At 40.1% G+C, this 23319-nt stretch overlaps 1 protein-coding gene across 2 annotated transcripts; it reads left to right on the top strand.

Moving 5' to 3' along the window:
* Window positions 1-1831: 1831 nt before the first annotated feature.
* On the top strand, window positions 1832-22597 carry cnnm2a (cyclin and CBS domain divalent metal cation transport mediator 2a). 2 transcript variants are annotated; one of them, XM_077236875.1, is made up of 8 exons: window positions 1832-3470; window positions 14124-14267; window positions 15988-16125; window positions 16248-16417; window positions 16996-17089; window positions 17467-17529; window positions 18928-19106; window positions 20306-22597. In XM_077236875.1, exons 1-8 carry the CDS (start codon window positions 2009-2011, stop codon window positions 20501-20503), a joined length of 2448 nt encoding a protein of 815 aa, XP_077092990.1. In that variant the 5' UTR covers window positions 1832-2008; the 3' UTR covers window positions 20504-22597. The 2 variants fall into 2 exon arrangements, with proteins under 2 accessions (XP_077092990.1, XP_077092991.1); XM_077236876.1 differs by lacking the exon at window positions 17467-17529 and having other exon boundaries at window positions 1874-3470; window positions 20306-20643.
* Window positions 22598-23319: the final 722 nt, after the last annotated feature.

Here is a 23319-nt window from a genome sequence, read left to right as displayed (position 1 = left end):
GTTGCTCAGTTTGACTGTCATTTATGATCAGGTGGTACTGATTTTGAAAAAGGAAGTCGATTAGTCAATGTGCGTTATTGTTAGGGTTTTGGCTCCCTCTATAGGCAAAACAGAAGACAAACACAAAGAGTCTGGGGAGATTACAGGTTTGCAGGCTTTAGTGACTACAAGGATGCAATGATGGCCCTATTATAAATTAAGGTAATAGGTTATATAGTTTTTCAATATTGTATGGTTTATATATATATATATATATTATTTTGTAAATATTCAATATATTCATAATCAAACAGTTTTCCAACACAATATCAATGTCACAATGTTTCCCAGAACAGGAAAGAGCAAGAAAGATGCGCACTAAACTCCACTCAAACGTAATGTTTATTTGCATTAGCCTACTTACATTTAGCAGTTTTACGTTTGTAGTACTGTTTTAGGGTTCAGTTTTGTCATAATTGAAAGGGTTTCATATACATCTTGAGAATACACAGACTTTTTTGTGCAATTACATTTTGTGAATACACTTATTAATCAAAAAATGACAAAAGGATATCCGCACACGAGAAATAAGACAAAAAGCTTACACCTGCGTTCATTTACACAGGCTTATTACCGTAATCATTATAATACACCGGACACTGACTTTACCACCATATAGGATAACAAAATACAATTAATTATAACTTAACTGGGTTTTGTTATAATGTATAGGAATTATTGTATTTTGTTTACCTATATGGTGGTAAAGTAAGTGTCCGGTGTATTATAATGATTACGGTAGTAAATGAGCGCAGGTGTTTGCTTGGAAACACATGGCATTGATGAAGGGTTGAGCCCGAAAACATTATGTGCACCACCTTGCACTTCTGGACTTTATTTGTGGCCTCTGGACAATAATTTTACATAAGCTTTTTGGCCAGTGTGCGGATCTCCTTTGGTCATTTTCCCTGCAAGGAATTCTATTCATTAATTTGTTTTGGACTAGTGTCTGTTTTCCGTTCTATGTGAATATGTGTTCTATGTTGTGTGTGTGTGTGTGTGTGTGTGTGTGTGTGTGTTTGTGTGTTTGTGTGTTTGTGTGTTTGTGTGTGTGTGTGTGTGTGTGTGTGTGTGTGTGTGTGTGTGTGTGTGTGTGTGTGTGTGTGAGAGAGAGAGAGAGAGAGAGAATATCATGTAGTTCTAAATTTGGCTATTAAAAATAAATATTGTTTTTTCATATCCTATTTAAAGTCTATCCAAAAGGTGACAGAATAAAGGCAAATGAAAAAATCGCAATATTAATTTATATTAGTAGGCTATCCAATTTTACTCTTTTATAATTTTCCTCTTTTTTTCATTTTCTAAAACATCACAAACTGTTTGCTTTGGAATGTGACATAATGAACGCTTGAAGAAGGCGTGGCGAGTGTGTTTAACTGGCAGAGACGCACACGCACTTACAAGCAAATATAAGGAGAATTGTTTTACTCTGTTCGGTTAATTTATTGTATATTTCCTCATGTATGATATACACTAGTAAAACCATCAAACAGTTTTTTCCTCTCTCTCTCTCTCTCTTTCAGAATTAACCCAGAAATTTCAGTACGTTATGCGATGTTTTGGACAGTATTTTCAATGGTGAGATACAGATGGCCGTCGGCGACCACTCCAACCTTTTAGGTACTGCTCATTTTACCCGTTGATTGGTCTTTGGAAACACCCACTACCGGGTTTAAGGCCGATAGCACCGCCTCTCCTCCGACATCTCGCGCGATGTCATTGGATGCACCCTGGCTTATTTTGCATACGCTACCGGGTTGGTCAAAACGAACGTCCGTCATTAGGTATCTGTACTCACAGCAGTTCACATAGAGCGTGTTGGTGTGTCATCGTGTTGCTGAGAGGCAGCGATACGCGGTGAGTAATGCCGGCCTTGTTGCTTGATGTCAGGACGGCAATAGAGAGGATGAAGGCTGACGCGGATTCCCTCTGACTGTGGCATCCTACATTCATTGACAAAAGCCTGCCCATGGTCAACATGGCAGAGCAATGGACCGCAGTGCCCACTTCTAATATGGCGGCGCTAAACCGGGCTAGATCATTGACTGTTATATTCTTAATTGTCAGCAGTTGTCTGATCGGTAACACTGATGGCAAAGACGCGCCAGAAGAGACTGTCATCATCGGCATCCGGCTCGAGGACACCGACGAAGTGTCGTGTATGAACAGAGGCACTCTGCGCGTCAGCGAGCGATCTCGTGTCAGGTTAAGGGTCTATGGGCAAAACATCAACAACGAGACGTGGTCCAAACTCGCCTTCACGGAACACAGCAGCAGCGCACCTACGAAGAGCCAGAGCCCCGGAGACAAACCTGCCTCCCTGCATCCCTGCGGCATCCGAACCTCCGATATCACCATCCTTCCTAACGTGGAGGTAAGCAGAAAGACATCTGGAATTATTGAAGTAGAGGTGAAACCTCTGCGAAAAACAGAGAAGAGAAAATTGTATTACCTGTGCATCGCCGCCACAACACCTGGCGCGCAGGACTCGTGGTCCGAGAACACCTGGTTCTATCACGGCGGGCAAGACACTAAAGTGCTCGTGGTGGAGGAGAAAAAGTTCCTGCTACCTTTCTGGCTGCAGGTTATTTTTATTGCCATGTTGTTGTGTTTGTCCGGCATGTTCAGCGGGCTGAATCTGGGACTGATGGCACTGGATCCCATGGAGCTGCGGATTGTCCAAAACTGCGGGACTGAGAAGGAGAAGAATTACGCGAAGAAGATTGAGCCAGTCCGAAGACAAGGAAACTACCTTCTGTGCTCTTTGCTTTTAGGAAATGTTCTGGTCAATACCACTTTGACCATACTGCTCGATGACATCGCAGGGTCGGGGCTGATCGCTGTGGTGGTGTCCACTATAGGGATCGTTATATTCGGAGAAATAGTGCCACAAGCCATCTGCTCCAGGCATGGGCTCGCTGTGGGAGCAAACACAATATTCCTGACTAAATTTTTCATGATCCTCACTTTCCCTGCTTCCTATCCCGTCAGTAAACTCCTGGACCACGTGCTGGGGCAGGAGATAGGCACTGTGTACAACAGGGAGAAGCTGCTGGAGATGCTCAGGGTGACCGATCCGTATAATGACCTGGTGAAAGAGGAGCTTAACATCATCCAGGGTGCTCTGGAGCTCAGGACTAAAACTGTGGAGGATGTCATGACACCTTTGCGAGACTGCTTCATGATCGCTGGGGATGCCATCCTGGACTTCAACACCATGTCTGAGATCATGGAGAGCGGCTACACGCGCATTCCTGTGTATGAGGGCGAGAGATGTCATATTGTGGACCTGCTGTTTGTCAAGGACCTGGCCTTTGTAGATCCTGATGACTGCACGCCATTGAAAACCATCACCAAGTTCTATAGCCATCCTCTGCATTTTGTCTTCAATGATACAAAGCTGGATGCCATGCTCGAGGAGTTTAAAAAAGGTAAATATATACATATATAAATATATCTATATATTTTAAAATAAAACCTACATCATTAAAGATTAAATAAGGCAGCTATATAATACAATTATGCTCTGAGTTAAAAAGAATTAAAGTTGTATACGATTGCATTGTTTTTTTAAAGATACATCCTTAATTTAATTGTTAAAGAATTCAGCTATATAATGATAAAAGTATGCTCAAGGAGTTTATAAATGTAAGGGGGTGTATCATTTCATTGTTTTATTTTAAAGCTACATATTTAATTACATGTTCAATAATTCATCTATATTATAATAAAAGTTATGTGTTCTTTTTCATGTGTAATAAGAAATGTACGTTTCAACAAAATTTTCAAACTTTCAGTTTCCACTAAAGTTAGAAACAGAGGTCACCTGAGGAGGTAACCACAGCAAAAGTACACTGCTAGAGCGCTCATATGAGACGGTTGGCAAAACCATTGAAACCTACCATTAGGCTAATATTTATTGGTTCATTACCACTGATCAGTGTTTGTTATATATTAACATATCATCACATAAAGAAGATATTTGGCAAGCTGTGCTAGGGCGACAGTTCGATTGTGGTAGATGAACCTCTTTTCACTTTTCAAAAATAAATTAATATTAATTAAAACATTTGAAAATCACGTTCATAGTATTAATATTCCGTAGTATTCTGACTAATGATTTGTTAAGCATTTTATAATGTGGTAATGTTAGTTAATTTCTTAATGACCGTTATTATGAAGTCTGGCTATGAGGGTCCCTGGGTCTTTAAAGATTTTAACCTCTGCTCTAAAGTAACATATACAAAATAGAGAACTATTGGAAGTGTTAGATTTCATTATGTTCAGCATCAGTAAGTAGTGTTATTATTGGTTGCAATGTAAAATGTTACTTGAAGATATACTTGAAGATGATCTGTTCTTTCTGATGTGTGGGATTCAATGAAGACGGTTCAAGAGGAGTTAATTAAACTTCACTGTCAGTGATGTCTCTTACTCCGATATAACATTGATCTCTGGAGTTCATGAAAAGACTGTTGAATGTTCAGGCTTAAGCTTTTATTTTACAACATCACAGTCATCCCATAAAGCTGTTTTACGATTGCTGTTCAGGGAATCATTCCTTCAACAGGCACTGAGTAATGATCACTCTGGCTTGTGATTTTCACCCATTGCCCTGAGCAATCAGAACATGGTGTCTGAACCAGTGAATTATTTTATGATAGAAATACCAAACAGCAATATGAGTTGGTGAGGTTATTATGGGCCATAATGCTCTGTAGAAGAATGCTATCGTGACATACAAAGTTCTGTCATGAAAATCTAGATGGTGCAGGCTAATATGGCCTTAACTCAACCTGCTTTCAATCACACCATTCTCTATAGGGCACAGCAAATTGATTCCTGCTTTATCAGTAGCCAATAAGCTCGCTGCTCAACCTTCAAATATTTGATTAGCCTTTGCCTTAGCAGTGCAGCGCACCTTCAGAAACCCTCCACCTTCCCCAGCACCACCTGTATAGATCTGCTACGGGTAATTCATGTATGCTATACACTATACAGCAACAGCATGTCTTACTTTCTCACAGCAGTGTGTCGTGTATGTCGCTTTCTCACAGCAGTGTGTCGTGTATGTCGACACACAGCAGTGTGTCGTTGGATGGTGTCATTTTTAAACATGCTGTCACGCAGTTGTGGACACAGACCATAGTAGGACCGTGGCCTGACATTCCACAAATTGCGGCTGAACAGGAAATGGACTTAAACAGATTTGGGCAACGATTGAGGTATGTGTAGTACAGTGTCGAGCTTGAGTCCATCAACAAAGCCTATCTTAGAAGCCCCCACATCTCCCGTGTAAAGGACTCCGTATCACCAACATAAGCCTTTCTCTCCAGTTCTTTGTTGTGACTCGACATACCTTTCAAACTGTGTTTACTCAACACAAAAGGTAGTGATATGCTGTTATGATGAAAGCATGTTGTCACCTGATGTGTCAAAGGGCAAGTGTCCATTAAGCTGTTGGACTCTGATAGTCTATATCTATATCTATATGTATTATTTATATCCTTATGTTTGGTTTCCACGTGGGTCTTGTGCATCTGTACTGTATTTCTAGGCTAATTATATGGATGTTGTAGCATTTTGTACTCCAATGCACTTAATTGCTTGATTTCAAGTTGTTGCTTATGTAAATGGATTTGATTGTGGCTTTTTTGCTCTTGGCTTCTCTAGTCTTATAAAATGACTCCTCTCAGGAATGAGGGGTATTTCCATTCAAAATGTTGTGTGGTTGGAATGTGTAATCCTGTAAGCAGGGTCAGGAATTCACAGGTTTAATTGATGCTTATGTTGTTGACAATAATACAATGCGCATTTGGCAGATTTAAACATAAATCATGTTGTAAACAAGACGAAGATTTATGCATTGTTGTTACAGTTACAACTGAGCAGTAAACCGATACAAGAAAAGGTCCTTGAGAAGAACAGGTCTTGATTTAACAATATATATTTATAAATTTATTATATATTATATTATGAATAATATACACCACCAATCCCAATAGGGATCAGTAAGATATTATTATTATTATTATAGAAATTAATAATTCCCAGGAAACATTAAGTTGATCAAATAAATGCTGGTCTTTTGAACTTTCTATCCATCAAATCCTGAAAAAAATATGTTTCATAGTTTCCACAAAAATATTAAGAAACACAGCTGTTTTCCACATTGTAATAAGAAATGTTCATAATAATCAGCATATTAGAATGATTTCTGAAGGATCTTGTTACACTGAATACTAATGTTTGTATGCCATATTGAAATTATTAATTAAAAATAATTGATTAAAATTAAGTAAAATGATTTTTCATTTTTAATTTCTGTTAGTGCGGTCAAATCGGTTAATTGCGATTCATCGCATCTAACATAACAGTTTACATATATACACAGACATATGATATAAATATAATATACACACATATTATGTAAACAAAAGCTTTTATGTTAGATGTTTAAATTTTACAAAAGCATTCAACTACAAACCTCCTATTTTCTAGCACACATTTTAATAATGTTATTATTAGGATTGGGAACCGAGAATCAGTTCTTATCCAGAACCTCTAGTGTTTTTGAAAAATACCGAACCGTGCAAAATAAGTTTTGGTTCCGAAAACTGTTCTGGTGCAATGTGTGGGCGAAGTGGTGGAAGATAATCCTTTAATAGAATATGAATATTCTCATATTAAACTAGTAATGAAAGCACTGAAAAGCCCTCGCGCTACTCGTATACGTTTTGCGTCAGATATCAATGCAGAGAGAGAGAGTAACAACAGTAGAGCTGCACAATTAATCTTTAAAATATCTCGATTCACACCGGTACATTCAAATCGTACTCGGTTACTAACGTAACCTCGGTTCTCTCTAGAGAGGGAACGAGTACTGCGTAATATCTTACGCTATGGGGAAAACCTCTTTTCCACGAGATATTGAAGCCAAAAATTATCCTTAATTTTGAATTAATGTAAAACGCTGTGAAGCAGCATGCAGACATAGGCAAGACGGCTTGCGCGCCTATTGGCTGCCCTGCGGCAACAGCAGCAGCCTATCGAGAGTGGCCCTGCATGACACATATCCAATGAGGGCATTTCGCGCCCACTTCGTCACGTCCCGCCAGAAAGGGCGTGGTCTCGCCCTATAAATATAGCTCGATTAGGCTGGTACACTGATTTTTCATCTCTTCAGCGAAGCATCACGCATCGCTGGATCCGGAGTGAGAAGCCATGCCGTCTGAGAAAAAGCACACAGCGGGACGAGCCTTTGAGTCTGAAGTCGTTGGCATCGCTGCCTTTAGCCGCCGTACATGCTACGCTTTCCGGCGACATATCCTTTTCAAGTGTGTGTGTGTGTTCGCCGCTGCGACACACATTTTTTCACTGTCTCTCTCTCATAAAAGAGCTGCGTCTTTTTCAAGATGCATAGATCCTGCTGCTCGTGCCCAGCCACGCTCAGTGAAGAGGATCGCCATGTCATCTGCGTTTCCTGCCTGGGTGAGGATCATGCGGCTCTCGCTCTCGTCGACGCCAGCTTCGCCCAGATTTTTGAGATGCTCGAGTAATGTGGCCCTGTGTTCTATGAGCTCTGATTGTGATCGAGCTAGAATCAGCCAATCGTCCTAGTAGTTTTAAAATTCGCATGCCCTGGAGTCTCAGGGGTGCGAGAGCCGCATCCATGCACTTCGTAAATGTACGGGGTGCCAGGGACAGGCCGAACGGCAGGACTTTGTATTGGTATGCCTGGCCCTCGAAGGCGAATCTCAAGAATCGCCTGTGACGTGACGCTATTTGTATTTGAAAATAGGCGTCTTTCAGATCTATTGACATAAACCAGTCCTCCTGGTGAACTTGCGCGAGGATTTTCCTGGTTGTAATCATTCTGAGCTGGCGCTTCGTGAGCGCTTTGTTCAGCTGTCGCAGATTTAGAATGGGTCTGAGACCCCCGTCTTTTTCCGGTACCAGAAAATACATGCTGTATAGCCCCCCTTCGCTCTGAGCCTGAGATAAAGGTTCTATAGCCCCTTTGCTCAGTAGTTTCGCTATCTCGGCTCGAAGTAAATGAGATACTTCGTTTTTTATCGTCGTTTCGACTCGCGCCGCGCAACAGCGGGGGCGCCGAGTGAACTGCAGCGAAAAGCCTCTTTTTATAATATTCAGCACCCACTTCGATACCCCAGGAAGCTTTGGCCACGCATCTGCGTGAAAGGCTAGAGGTAGAATGAAATCTGGGCTCTGGCCGCGGCATAGTGGCGGCCGGAGAGCTCCGGTGTGCTGAGAAATAGACACTGTGTTTGCAGTGTGCGAGGCGGGGGGAGCGCTGATCACAGCGGGCGCTGATCTCTCTGACAGGTTGTGGAGAGAAGGCGAGCGGGACGTGCCCCGTGGGGTTCGGCATGTCTGTGAGGGAATGTAGCCCCGGGATAGCGGGCACACTCACTGCACTGAGAACACTGTCGGCTCGCGCCGACTGAAAATGTGTTGGTTTAGTTTTTTCAGAAACCGTGGGAGATGCTTCGTGTAGTGTTTGTGGGCACTGTGTCGTGGGCACGTACACTACATTTATTGCACAATCGACATGAGTCGCTTTTTTTTGTGCTAGCTAGGGGTGTGCCATATCATACCGTCCACGATAATACCGGTATACATTTTTACATGATAAAAAAGTGTCATATCGCGATATCAATGATATAGCGACGCGATGACGTATGGCGCATTTATGTTCCCTAGCACGCACAACAACAACACCTGTCTGAGCGCGAGAGCAGCCTGTCAGCCTCCGATGACGATTTAGCAATTTCACAAACAGCTTGAGTGTTCAGCGGGGCTGCCGACGCGCGTCTTCTCTCGCGCGCGTTTAGGAGTCGGGACATGACTGAATGGTCTTTTGCACAATCGGGCCATCAGTGCATCGTAACTAAAGATTATAATTTTCAAGTCTTCTTAATTCTTATCAGTTTAAACATTCAAGCGGTTTTAAACTATCCAATAAGCTACTCGCGCACTCTGAGAGAGTTGCACTGCGTGCATACATATAGGCTACAGCTCGCGAGAAACTAAAGTTATTTTTCGCGGATTATATCGCTTTAATGGGGGGAAAAACGCAAAATTGTGTAAAACTTCCGGTCTTGGTAAGTATACTCATAATAACAGTCGGTTATGTATAAAACGCATGTGACAGTGTGACAGACAGCATAATGAAAAAAGCAATGGATCCGTGCACTAGCTGTAAAAGTGACAGCAGCCATAGGCTATGCGTCTGTCATTAATGTTGTCGTCAAAACAACAAAAGATAGAACTAAAAGACTATGTGTTATTTTACATTTGATTACTTTATTATGTTTCTGTAGTATTTCTGAATACTGGTGTTAGACCTACACACATTTAACATTTAATTCAAAGATTGAAATCAAACTTCCTTGTGTTGTGTAAACTCTTAACAACAAAATTACCACATTGTAAAAACGCAATGAGTGAGGAAACATTTAGGCGAGATAAACATAATAAGAAAATTTTCAACAACAACAAAAAAATGTCTATATCGTCATAAATATCATCATCGCAAATATTCTTGAAATATAGTGATAGAATTTTGAGGCTATATCGCCCACCCCTAGTGCTAGCCCTGTATTGTGGTGGGCTGTGTCTGCGTGTGGGAATGGGCACTGAGACGTTGGCATTCTTGCAAGACTCATAACACCATCGGCCGTGGCCGGAACACCAGAAAATACACTCTTTATTGGATTTATCTGGGTAGCCGTAAAAACATCTTTTGTGTGTAGGCTAGCGGGCAAATGGACCGGCTTGTTGACTGCTAAATACGCTGGAACAGTCACATTGCATGGAACTGGACGAGCGAAACGTTTCGGTCAAAATCCGGCCGCAGCAGGATTTGAACACCGATGCTTTCCTAGAGAGGCTAGGAAGGCTTTGAGACCTCGGGCTTGATTTCGATCCTCGGCCGGGGCCCGCGCTGAGGGGGACGGCGTCCAGCAGAGCGAGAGCGCGGTCTCTGTTCTCGGGCCTGGTGCCGTTGAGAAGCGGCGGGTGGTGCTGGATGCGGCTGGGAGCTCCGGGCAGGCGGCTGTTTAGAGCGACCTGCTGCGGAACTAGAGCGCTTCGGAAGGAAGTGCTTCATCGCCTGCGATGTCTTTTGAACCTCTTGGAATCTGTCCGCGAAATCTTTGACTGCAGATCCGAAGAGGCCAGCTGACGAAATGGGCGCGTCGAGGAATACAGAGCGCTCCGCTTCAGTCATTTCAGACAGCGTCAACCACAGATGTCTCTCAGCCATGGTGAGTGAGGCCATGTTCCGCCCAATGGCCTGTGCAGCTGATTTTGTAGCGCGTAGAGCCAGGTCTGTAGCGCTCCGCAAATCCGCAATGCTGATCGACCCATCGCCATCCTCGTCCATTTTTCGTAGAAGGTCGGCCTGGAAGATCTGCAAGATGGCCATCGTGCTTTTCTGTAGTGCAGAAAAGGCGCGGGCCTGGATTGTGACTGCGCTTGGTCCTTCTTGAGGAAGCATCCGTCCAGTCGGTTGCACGCAGGCTGCGCGGGCGCCTCCCAGTTGAGGTCGGGGTTGTCGACGGCTTGAAAGAGCAGACGCATAAGCTCCGATTCAATGCCGGCTCGTTTCCCAGAAGGCTCGCGGAAGCAGAGGGGAGGTCCACAGAGCTCGCCCAATCCTCACTATCCGACGCCAGGATAGAACAGGCCTCGGCTGTTTCGTCGCCCTCAATGGCGGAAGCGTCGGCGGACGGCAGCCGCTGTCCATCGGGGAGGGACTCGAGCGATGACGGCGAAGCTGACGTCGACGAGAGCGAGAGCCGCATGATCCCCACCCAGGCAGGAAACGCAGATGACATGGCGATCCTCTTCACTGAGCGTGGCTGGGCACGAGCCGCAGGATCTATGCATCTTGAAAAAGACGCAGCTCTTTTATGAGAGAGAGACAGTGAAAAAATGTGTGTCGCAGCAGCGAACACACACACACACTTGAAAAGGATATGACGCTGGAAAGCGTAGCATGTACGGCGGCTAAAGGCGGCGATGCCAGCGACTTCAGACTCAAAGGCTCGTCCCGCTGTGTGCTTTTTCTCAGACGGCGTGGCTTCTCACTCCGGATCCAGCGATGCGTGATGCTTCGCTGAAGAGATGAAAAATCAGTGTACCAGCCTAATCGAGCTATATTTATAGGGCGAGACCACGCCCTTTCTGGCGGGACGTGACGAAGTGGGCGCGAAATGCCCCCATTGGATATGTGTCATGCAGGGCCACTCTCGATAGGCTGCTGCTGTTGCCGCAGGGCAGCCAATAGGCGCGCAAGCCGTCTTGCCTATGTCTGCATGCTGCTGCACAGCGTTTTACATTAATTCAAAATTAAGGATAATTTTTGGCTTCAATATCTCGTGGAAAAGAGGTTTTCCCCATAGCGTAAGATATTACGCAGTACGAGAGATACTCTCGTAAGAGAACTATTAGCGCAGTCGCTGACCCAGAAAGAGCAGTTGTCAATATGAAACAGCTTTAGTTTCAATCTTTTCAACCACACACAGTATCGATATTTCTGTCACAAATATTAAAATGATCACAGAAGTACTAAGATACAAGTTTATAGTTCGAGTATAAACACAGATCACTACGGTAGCAACCAAAATAGAGTAAATCACCTTTTGAAAGTCACTCCAAATAACAAGTGTATAGATTACATCTGATGCTTGAAAAACATTCATAAAAGATGACTGTTAAAGCTCAGTTCGTATCTTTTTTGTGTTCAGAATTTACAAAATGTATATAATGAGCTAGTACATCATTTAATGCCTTTTTTCAAACCATGTTTTTGTCTTATCCTGAATCACTACAGTAAGCCTGTAATAATTTGACCATTTGCTGTATGATTCTCAGGTAGTTTTCTGTTAAATGTGCATTTTTTGCTTCAAAAGCCTCCCCAGGTAGGCCATAGATAAAGGGGTATTTTTTAACAGTTTATTTAAGTGTTTATTAACATGTTTAGGAGCGCTTAAGTGTTCAGTCTGTCAGGAAGTTTAAATATCTTGACATATTGAGGTCTGAGGAGGATATTCTTTGTAATTGAATAAGCAATTGTTAATCAGATTTTGTGCTTGAAATAACTGTGTGAGCACTGTTATAATACAGATGAGTCATAGGCCTGCCATGGGGGAGAAACACTGGGGGTGAATTTACTGCCATGAAATTTACATTTCCGGGGTGAAATATTATTAAGACTAATGTAAGTCTTTTCCTTGGGAACCTACATTTACAGTCATTGCACTGTTTAAAAAAGGACTATATAAAAAGGATCAGTGCCTTGATAAGTGCCTGTGATATTTGTAAGATGTTTCAGTGAAGCATCACAGATGTGCCACCCACAGTCCCACCAACTATTTATAGGGATATTCCATTATGGAAAATATCTAAGGAAAAACCTCATTCCATAAATAAGGTGGGAATGTACAAAATCTGTCTGTATGTGTTGTCTAGAAACCATGTGTTCATTTGGAGTCAAGTTCTGTTTACTTGATCCAAAACGTTTAGGCACTCCAATTCATCTTGGAGTTTGTTTGTTTAAAGTGTTTGTAATTTTTCTGATCGACAGTCATGTCTCAAGCTCAGAAAGCTAGTGTCTTATTCTCAGTGGTCATATTCTTATGCCATGAGAACTGCTAATTGACGCTATGGTAGAATTGCCTCAGCATATTAGTGATTTCTGAAGGATCATGTGACACTAAAGACTGGAGTAATGATGCTAAAAACTAGCTTTGTCATCACATTTTAAAATATACTCCAATAGAAACAGTTATTTATTTCAACAATATTGCTGTTTTTACTGTATTTTTGATCAAATAGATGTTACCTCTTATGATAAGAGACTTTTTTCAAAAACAAAAACTTACTGATGCCAAACTTTAAATGTAATTTGGTCAGCATAACTGTACCATATAGAGCTCATAAAACTAGACCGGTGAAAGAACATTGTTATTTGAATATACACTTCTCAAAATGGTCAAAATTACATATCCAGATTTTCTATTATTTGCTGTTAAAGCCTCTGTGACACTGTGTGGGAATTTCTTGGAAGCTAATAACAATTGCTTCTCTTCTCTAGATTCTTTGGATATAGGACCTACTTTTGTTCTCAGTTTGGCTAAAACTGTACTGAACTGATGAAAGATCATTTATTGTGTCTTAAATGGTTCATATGTTGAGAAGTGACTGTCTAAAACTCTCTTTGAGATCAGATAGATCAGGAGTGAGAGATGTGGGCGGCCTCTGAAAACCAACTCCGTTTAGACTCTAACAAAGAGGTGCTGTTAAACAGTTTATTTACAAAATAATCAGATTTTCCTGCTGTTTTAAAAGTCATGTTGGTTTTAAATGCAAATAAGCCTATATTTCCTCAGGCAAGTGTTTGTGCACTGCTTACTGATTCCAACAGGCATGAAACAGGCCCGAAGATCGGTCTGTCATTAACTCGGGTCTGGCCGCCCAGTAGTTTTTAAAGAAACCTCTTCTCTCTCTCTCTCTTTTTTTTCTCTTTTTTTTGCTGGTATATATAGTGGTATTTATGGAAAATTTTTATGCAGACACCCTACATAATGGATTGCTACACTGTCACGCCGGTGAGAGCATCACCCAAGTGGAATGGAAACTTCATTTCAGATCTAATATTAGCTCCGGCTCTGGAAAATTCCTTTTAAATGATCACTAGCTGAGAAACAGGAAAAGAATTTTCTTTAACATTTTGGTTGACAGTGCTGGGCAGGAATTTTTTAAGCAGCTTATCGAGGAGGTCCTGGGAAAACAGATGTGGAACCATGAGAGATTTGCTAAGAAAACGCGACGGATCATTGTCTGACTCCAAGAACTTCTTGTTTGAATAGTCACAATTGTCAAATAATAACTCTCTCATAGATTTTGGTAAGCATGCGTGATATTTTAATCATAAACCAACAGAACTGAGATTCTATGGTGCATTTATGGTTTAGAGGGTTCAGGAGGACCACCATGTTTGATATGATCTGAAATGAGAGATACCTCATAACTGTATATTGTTTTTGTACTGGCAGGTAAATCCCATCTGGCCATTGTCCAAAGAGTGAATAATGAAGGAGAGGGTGACCCATTCTATGAAGTTCAGGGCATCGTCACGCTCGAGGACGTCATTGAGGAAATTATCAAATCTGAGATTCTTGATGAGACCGACTTATACAGTGAGTAACATTTACATTTACAAACCAAGCAAACATTTGTATTTATTTTATTTTTATTCTATTTATTCAATGCCAATACGCTGGACTCCAATTACATATTTCAAAAAAACACAAGTGCACTTGAATGCAACTTTTTCTTGATAAATATTAAGATGGGTTCCATCATACTTTCAAGGTAGATCACTTTTTACTTTGATTGAACCACATGACATTTTTAAGATTCATTACATTGAACCTTTACTTGAAAATGGAATAAAATGTATTCAAAACCACATGAATCAACATTAATACAAACACTATGTTTTCTGAGAACTTGGCACAAGTGTTTTAAACTAGACATTTAAAAGATTTTCCCTTTAATGTCATAGACCCAAAGTACCTTTTTATGATTAGTCATTTCACTCGGCGGCCATCTTTGAAACGCCTCTCGGGCAGCATTTCAGTCATGTGCAGCTCCTATCTCTTTGAATGGGGAAACATCAAATTCTTCAAAACTGTTCGCCAAGCTTATGATTAAATTTCAGATTTGAAATATCACAACAACTGTCTCATAAATGTAGTTTCTAAATGCTCGAATCATGACAAAATAAACTGCGTTTTCAAGCTAACGCGCAGTCCTAAGCACGCGTCTAAGAACACTGACTGTTTCTATAGGAACCAGAGCTTTTTACAGCAGCAGCAGTGACTCAATTACTACACCAAATCGGCGATTGGCTCTTTTACTTAAGGCGGGACTTATTGCGCCATTTCACTTTCTCCCATTCATAGTAATACAAGTGCACCACCTTTGTATATCTAAAGACTTTGATTGACCCCTATGCATATTATCATTACATCTGCATCCTGGGAATTGAAACCCGTAACCTTGGTGTTACTGGTGCTATGCTCTAGAGTTCACAACGGGCCTGAAAATTACAACCCGACCCGACCCGGCCCGTGGCTTTTAAAGCCCGGACCCGATGTAACCCGACACATCAACATGAATTATCTGCCCGAACCCGGCCTGCGGCCTGACGCCGATTTTCTTTTTCTTTTTTTCCTCATACACGTATTATCATGACCAGCAGACGGGAATTCAAATCAACCTTTAATGTTCACGTCTTTTAACAATAGCCTACAAACAATACAAACAACTGAAACAAACTTTAAATATATAAATAGGCTATATAGGCTACTAAATATGCCTCAAATAAAAATCTTCTGGACGACCCTGTTTTTTTGCTGTCATATTTCATCAGCACTTTGCATTTTGAGCATTGCACATAACCTGTATAATTTCCATCAGAATCCAGCACCACTCCAAACAACACTTTCCAGACCTCTGATTTTCCCACTCCTGTAGTAGCGACGGTGAATTCACCTGCGGCAAGTTTACTTTTCACCATCTCCATCTTCTTCTCGAGGGTAAAGGCGTGCACGCAGCGGCGTTAGGTCTGCCCCCGCAATGCACGTTGCACGCAGCAGCCAGACTTATCTTTACGGTGAACAGCAGCGATGATTAATAAATGTTTTTTTTTTCACTGAGCGGAAAAGATTAAGCCCGAGGTCTGACCCGAGTCATTTGCTTATATTTTCGACCCTAACCCACGGGACCCGTCGGGTTTGTCGGGCCGACCCGGCCCGTTGAGAACTCTACTATGCTCTACCATTCTCATTTATTTAGATCTCACAATGCTTGTCAAAACATCTAACCATGTCCTTCTGTTATTCCCAATGAAAGCTGACAACAAGACGAAAAAGAAGATAGCTCACAGGGAGAAGAAACAGGATTTCTCCGCTTTCAAACCCACAGATAACGAGTTGAGGGTGAAAATATCTCCGCAGCTTCTTTTGGCCACACTGCGTTTCCTGGCAACTGGTACTGATGTCCAGCATGTAACTACATGTGTCTCTGCATTCATAATCATAAAAATAATAATAAATAAAATAATCACAAACTCTTAATACGTTGTTAAACCTCGTTTTTTTCTCCTCCTCCAGAGGTGGAGTCCTTTAGTGCAGCTCAAATGTCAGAGAAAATCCTCCTGCGCTTGCTGAAACATCCTAACGTCATCCTGGAGCTCAAATATAATGACGAGAACAAGAAAATGTCAGAGCACTACCTCTTTCACCGCAACAAGCCTGTGGACTACTTCATCCTCATCCTGCAGGTCAGAACATCCTCCGCTGTATCTCAATGTTATGAGTTCTGAATGAGCGAAAGGTCACAACCTTTGCAGACCTTTATCAATGAATAACGTCATGGCCTTGATTCAAATCTTGAAGCTCTGAACATAGTGAGCTGCCTAGCAAAGGCTTGCAAAGGGTTGGTCGCCTACTAAAGCCCCCCATATACTCGCAGCAAAGTTGTGTTTCGTTCTTCGCTTTGAATGAAAATGCATACGTTGACAGGCAGGTAGGACATCGTACCATTGCATTTGAACTGAATGCAATGATTGGACGAACATTTTATGGTCCTATGCCTTCCACAGACGATGTAAATAGCTTACTAGCATAACAAAAAATGTTTCTGGAACAAATCACCTACCCTGCCTTTAAGAATCTCATTTTGACCAAAATTCTCGGCAACAACGCACGCGTCATTTTAGCCAATCAATGACAACCTTTCTGAAAAACAATCATCCAATACTTAATTGATTCAGTGCTGAAAATGAACTCAAATAGTTTAAATCTATTTACATTCAACCACTTTTCAAAAAACTCTCTGTCTATCTCTGTTGGCCCACAGGGGAAGGTGGAAGTTGAGGCTGGAAAGGAGGGGATGAAGTTTGAAGCTGGTGCCTTCTCGTATTATGGAGTTCTGGCTCTAACTTCCTCACCAGGTCTGAATATGCATAGTCTCACGTATTGCACATACCTCGCCAGAGGTCAGGGTTTTGATGAAAATGCATGATTTTTGGTCATGAAAGAAAGAGAATGTCAACTCTGAAGTTTTTACACACTTTTGTATGGCTGATATCTTTATTTCATACAACTCTTTCTACCAAATCATGGACAATTTTCTTTTCTATCAGATTTATTATTGGATTTCTTTGAGCATGAGGATTACTCTCTTGAATCAATCACATTATTCAAATGCACACTATGCAAATGATTACTCATTTGATTCTTGGTGGATTTCTGTGTAAATCATGTTTTCCTCCCTATGATTTCCTTCTGTCTTTCCCTCCTTCTCTCTTTTCTTTCTCTTGTTCTCCAGTTCCTCTCTCGTTGTCTCGAACCTTTGTGGTGAGCAGAGCAGAATCACTGGCAGGATCTCCAGGTACTGCAGTCGTTTCTTCACCGTTTCACTCCTTCCTCTGAATAATCTTTTCTCATCAGAATCTGAATATTTGAATGGTGCGTCATGAGTTTTCTCTGTCCAAGGTCCTCATTTTCTTTTACAGAAAAAAGTAAATGTTAATGGTCCGATCATCGTAATGGGAGCCAGTAAGCAAATGACACAATTTTTATGTGCATTCATGACAAGCATTCACCTTTTGATGAATCTTTCTTTTATTCATCCAAAAGATGGATCAATTGAAACAAATCTTTTTACAAAATTGCATGCATGAAAACTGCTTTTGTTCACTTTATCCATTTAGACTTTTATTCAAGGGTTTTAAAAGGAATTAATACTTGTATTCAGCAAAGATGCATTAAATTAATCAAAATTGACAGTAAAGACATGTTGAATGTTACAACAACAAAAAAATGTATTCATCAAAGAATTTCCTCATAAATTTTAAGCGGCTCAACTTAATAACATTGGTAATAATAATACATTCTTATTGAGCAGAAAATCAGCCTATAAGAAGTATTTCTGAAGGATCATGTGACACTGAAGTTTGGAGTAATGACTGCTGACATTTCAGCTTTGCCATCATAGGAATAATTTACATTTTAAAATATATTTAAATTGAAAACAGTTATTTTAAGATGGTTTTCCACACTATTACTGTTTCACTTCTTTCAAAAACATTTAAAAAAAATCTTTCCGACCCCAAACTTTTGAATGGTAGTGTACATGCTATCTATTTATGTCATTTATTCACTCATTTTCATATTTAGCAAATTGGTCATGTATATTTTTCTAAATATGAAAACATCCACACAGTTAGACATCTGACCCTGGGATTATATACATTCCAGTGAAATGACTTTTGTACTGCTTCCCCACAGACACCCTTTGAACTTTTTCTTTAAGAAGTGGAGAACCTAATCTTATTTTGATTAAAAACTCAAAATTACATGTGAGTTAAGCAGATGTTCTAATCCTAATTGTCACTTTCTGACAAAGTTTAAAAATTTGCAAACATGCAGTGGATTATAACCAGTGTTTTATCAGCAGAACAAAAGGTAGTGACAAAAGTCTGCTAGAAGCCTCTGGCTAATGGTTGTTTTCCCTTATTTATGTGGATTTATTAGGCAAATCCTCACTGGGTTTCTAGCAGAGAAAGATCAGTCACATTAAATGGCTTCTACGTTGTAAATTTGGATTGTAAATAAATTAAGCTCAACTTTTGTGTCTAAACACACAAAAGCATTCCACAGCATGGTTCATGAGAAGAGACAGGGCTTCCAAAATGAATGGAACATCAGACAAGCATCTTTTCTTTGGTTTGTTTACATCACAGCAGCTGACCACTGACCTGCATGTCACCCTTTATTTGCTATACAGAAAATAAGTCACCTCCGCGACCGTTCGGACTCAACCACTCGGACTCCCTGAACAGGAGTGACCGGATGGAGGCGGTCACTCCCACACTGGGCAGCAGCAACAACCAGCTCAACTCCTTCCTGCAGGTCTATGTGCCGGACTACACCGTGAGAGCTGCCTCCGACCTGCTTTACATCAAGGTTTGAAGGCTGCTGAGAATTTATATTGCTCTTCTGAATCTCAGCTCAGACTAGTTTATTTGGATTGCATAGAATTTCAAGCCTTCTAGAACCTCAACTGAAGTTTGAGACACTTTGTGCCTCGTAAATATCTGTCTAAACACAGGTATGTATTTTTATGCCTAAAACTGACAGTCGTATTACATTTATTTTTTTAGCATAAGCTTGTATCCAAAGCCAGGGCCGTCATGCAGCTTGAACGTTAGTCCAGTGGTGCTTTTGTTGTTTAGTGCAGAGGATTTCAAACTTTTTTTAATCCAAGGACCCTCAAATATGATATACCCCACTTTCTGTAATATAAAGACTATATTTTATACTTTTATACAATTTATATTGTCCAAAAATATATTTTATAAAATGTGTTGTTACACATTTGTTATTAAATTCTTAAAATATTAATGTAAAAATATTTGACAGTAAAAAATATGTTCAGCTGAGAAAAAAGGTTTGGGAATCCCTGTAATAGAGCATAGAATATTATTTATTTATTTACTTACATATATACATATAATTATTTACTAGGTATTGAGGTTCAGTCCATAATATTAAAATAATGTTACATCTTACGATAATACCATATGAAGGCAAACATATTGCCTGAATTGACATTTATTTATATACACTTTTTTTTCCTTCTTTTTTTAAAATCCATCCAAAGCAGTTTTACAGTTTGAGCAAGATAAACAAGAGTAGAAGATTTCGGAACATATTTCACAAAGGAGAACATGAGAGAATAAGCAGGTTTAGTTTTTTTTATTATTATTGTTAAAAAACTTGAGCTGTCAATAGAATCAAATAATTTCATTAAAAATTAAATTAAAAGATAAATCTGATGATTTCCGTCTTCAGAAAGCTGAATGAAACCATAAGAGCATTACATTTGGTAGAATTGTTACACACATTTTATATTTTCAATAAACATTTTAACTTGGATCTAAAACAAAATCATTTTGCAAAAAGAAAATACGGCTTAGTTAAAAAAAACATTTGAAATCCACTTGGCTCTGAAAATCTCAGTTTGAATTAGCATGACGCTTCTATTCAAAGCACCTTTGAATTATTCTTTTAATAATTACAGATATTAGCAGTGCTACATCACAAAATGTCCAAAATAGACCAGAATAATTAGAGCTCATTAATTCTTGTTCCCCTTCTCTCAGGTGACCCGCCAGCAATATCAGAACGCCCTGATGGCGTCTCGCATGGACAAGACACCTCAGTCCACGGACAGCGAGTTCACCAAGATCGAGTTGACCTTCACAGAGCATCAGGATGGACCACTGGATGAGTCGGCCAATCTTTTGTCCACCAACGCACACAGACCCAACCACACAGCCCACAACGACGGGGCTATTTAACCACCCTCAGCGGAGAGAGATGGCGAGAGAGCGCTCGGATCCATTAGAGAGGCCTTCTCGTACACTGGGCAGCTTCCATTTGACATAACTCGTATCACGGTCGATTTCAAAGGGGACCGTACGCAAAGACTACAATGTGAAGGGCCGCATATCCCGCAATGCATGCACTAATGACCTTAACACTTTTTGTAGGCAGCGGATCAGTCAGGGACCACAAAATCATTCTCGCTCGAGGACTCGCACACTTGAAATACACACTCACACACTTTCACTTAGGAGCAAGGTGACGACCCACACCACACCTCGACCAGACACGATACTAGAAGGACAAAGAAATAATGGTGCCTTTAGACAGCGCTCAGTTACTGTCAACAAAGGAGATCTAGAGGCCCCCGAGGGCCCCGGCGACACGGAGCTCTCCCAAATCTTCCATTCGACCCAGGAAGCCCGAGTAGATGCAACCACAGGTGAGATATCGGCGACCAGGAGGCTTGGAAACACTCGATGGAGATCAATAACACTAAGCCTTTCGAGAAAATCCAGGATACGTCTCAGCCAGTAAGAGCAGAACTGAGAGGGCTCACGACCAAAGACATTTGGCAAGGACAGCAAATAACGGGAAAAATAACTTTAAGAGAATTTGTTACAAAACAGCAGCTTCGGATATGACACGCATTAGCAGCCAAAACAGTATTTGCCTGGACTGTGCCAAATAACACCAACGATTTCAGTGATTTCTTCTTCCCAGGTTAATCCACGTCACGTACAGATGTGCTTTGTACAGCATTCGCAGTGCAAAGAAATCAGATGCGTTTACATTTTGAGGGCCTTTTTCATCTATCTATATATATATATATATATATAATATAGATATAAAGAGAGAGAGAGAGATTTTTTTTTTACGTCAATCCTGATTGCGCTGCGGTACAGCGTCACCTATTTTAAGGTGAATAGATTATATCTCATGACTGGTTCCATTTTTATGTATTTTGGACCACTCTTTATTAATGATAAGTTTTTGATTTTCAGTCCATTTGTTGTGATCATGTAACTCTTAATTTTTAAAAGAAACATTTTAAAAGAAACATTTTGTACGTCACAACTACCTTTCTTCAGATAGTTTCTAGCTGCATTTAGGATCTAAAAAAACATGTAAAGGACTATTTCTGGAACTTACACCATAACTTATATTTGTCTTCAGATTCAGATTGCTCTTTTATCTTACTTTTATTATTTTTTAGAGAAAAAGCTATTCATGTAGGACTCAATGCCATGGGATTGTTAAAGGGGTATCGATTTTAAAAACAGACGAAAAAGGAAAATAATTCAGCATTAATGTATTTATTTTTGTTTGTTATGACAAGATTACACTAACTCTTGTTACATAGGGGAACGATTCTCTGGATGTTTTTATCCGCTGTTTTTTTATTATTTTTTTATCAGAACCTCCTGAGACGCTTCTGTCAGAAGTGTAAAGCCGCTGGATATCAGGACATTCACGTCTGAAGTGTTTTATGTAGCAACCTCTCAGTGCAATAGTGCAACAGCTATGCAGGGACAATCATGACCAATTAATGAGCTCACAGGTAGGACAAAATAACCAAAAGTAAACTAGCAGAATTTAATGAGGCTGAGAGGTAGAATAAGTTTGTTAGAGTAACATAACTACTGTTGAGATGTGAAATAGTGATTAAGCGCTAACAAAGGCTTCATTCCTGTTCTTCTCTATCGACCACTTGTTCCAGTTTTTTTCACCATGTGTTAAAGCGGAACGCCCTTTCATTTCGCTTAAAGCATTTGGTGATGTCCTACAGGTCAGATCAGTGTTTTCCACATTGGATCGCCTGCCTTAGAAAAGAGGAAATGTCTTTAAAAATGTGGTGCTCTAACATGCCGTTTGAGTCTGTCATACACTGCTGCTATTTTCAATCTTGAATGTGTATAGAGATATTGTACAGTCATAAATCGGAGAGTACTATTGTATGCTTACATACTATAAACCAGAAAATGCTATATCAGATTTAAATATACATATTATATATATAATGCAGATGGAAATTGCTATAATAAAACAGTTTGACAACTTTATGGCTATTGGCTAGTTGCCTGCATTTGTATTTGTTTTTATTATTTTTAAAGGTTAAATTGTGGCAAATGTAACTCTGATTGTGTATAATATACAGGTGAAACTCGAAAAATTAGAACATCGTGCTCTCAGAAAATTAGAATATTACATGAAATTGATTTTTTTTTAAAAGGGTTTTAAGTACAGAAATGTCGGCCCTCTGAAAAGTACAATCATGCATATGTATATAGCTATATATACTAAATATATTAGTTTCACCTTTTAATTTGAATTACTGAAATACACAAACTTTTGCACGATATTCAAATTTTTAGAGTTTCACCTGTATAATGCAATTTAGTGATGGCAAATGAAACAGCCACAAAATTGCTGTAAATTTACTTTTTACACAATATTTACTCTTAAAATGTTTTAGACAATATTATTTAAACAAAAAATTGGTTTTCTTTTTCACTGGAATGTTAATCAGCCAAGCAGACTCCATTGTCTGCCCTTAAAAGTTTGATTTTGAGTTATCTGGTTAACATGATGTCTTGAAATTTTGAACATATATCGGGCGATACCGATATGGTGGCCGATATATTGTGCATCCCTAACATTTGATTGTTAAAGGCAGCTGCACAGGTTTGTGATAAAAATATATTTTTAAAATCTATTTTGTTATATCAATTTCTCAACTACCCTGAGAGTATTTACATATGCGTTTGGCACACTTTTATCCAAAGAAACG

This window comes from Siphateles boraxobius, unplaced genomic scaffold (assembly GCF_051911475.1).
Source record: "Siphateles boraxobius isolate OS27281-9 unplaced genomic scaffold, OSU_SipBor_1 20, whole genome shotgun sequence".
NCBI classification, from domain to species: Eukaryota; Metazoa; Chordata; class Actinopteri; order Cypriniformes; family Leuciscidae; genus Siphateles; species Siphateles boraxobius.
The sequence above is the reverse complement of the archived record's forward strand: the minus strand, read 5'-3'. Positions and strand labels throughout refer to the sequence as shown.

Excerpts from the sequence above, each read along its gene's own strand:
- cnnm2a (XM_077236875.1), top strand. The coding sequence starts at position 2,009 with ATGGTCAACATGGCAGAGCAATGGACCGCAGTGCCCACTTCTAATATG. Across the intron at positions 14,268-15,987 it reads TGATGAGACCGACTTATACA|CTGACAACAAGACGAAAAAG; the intron begins GTGAGTAACATT and ends TCCCAATGAAAG. Across the intron at positions 16,418-16,995 it reads ACTTCATCCTCATCCTGCAG|GGGAAGGTGGAAGTTGAGGC; the intron begins GTCAGAACATCC and ends GTTGGCCCACAG.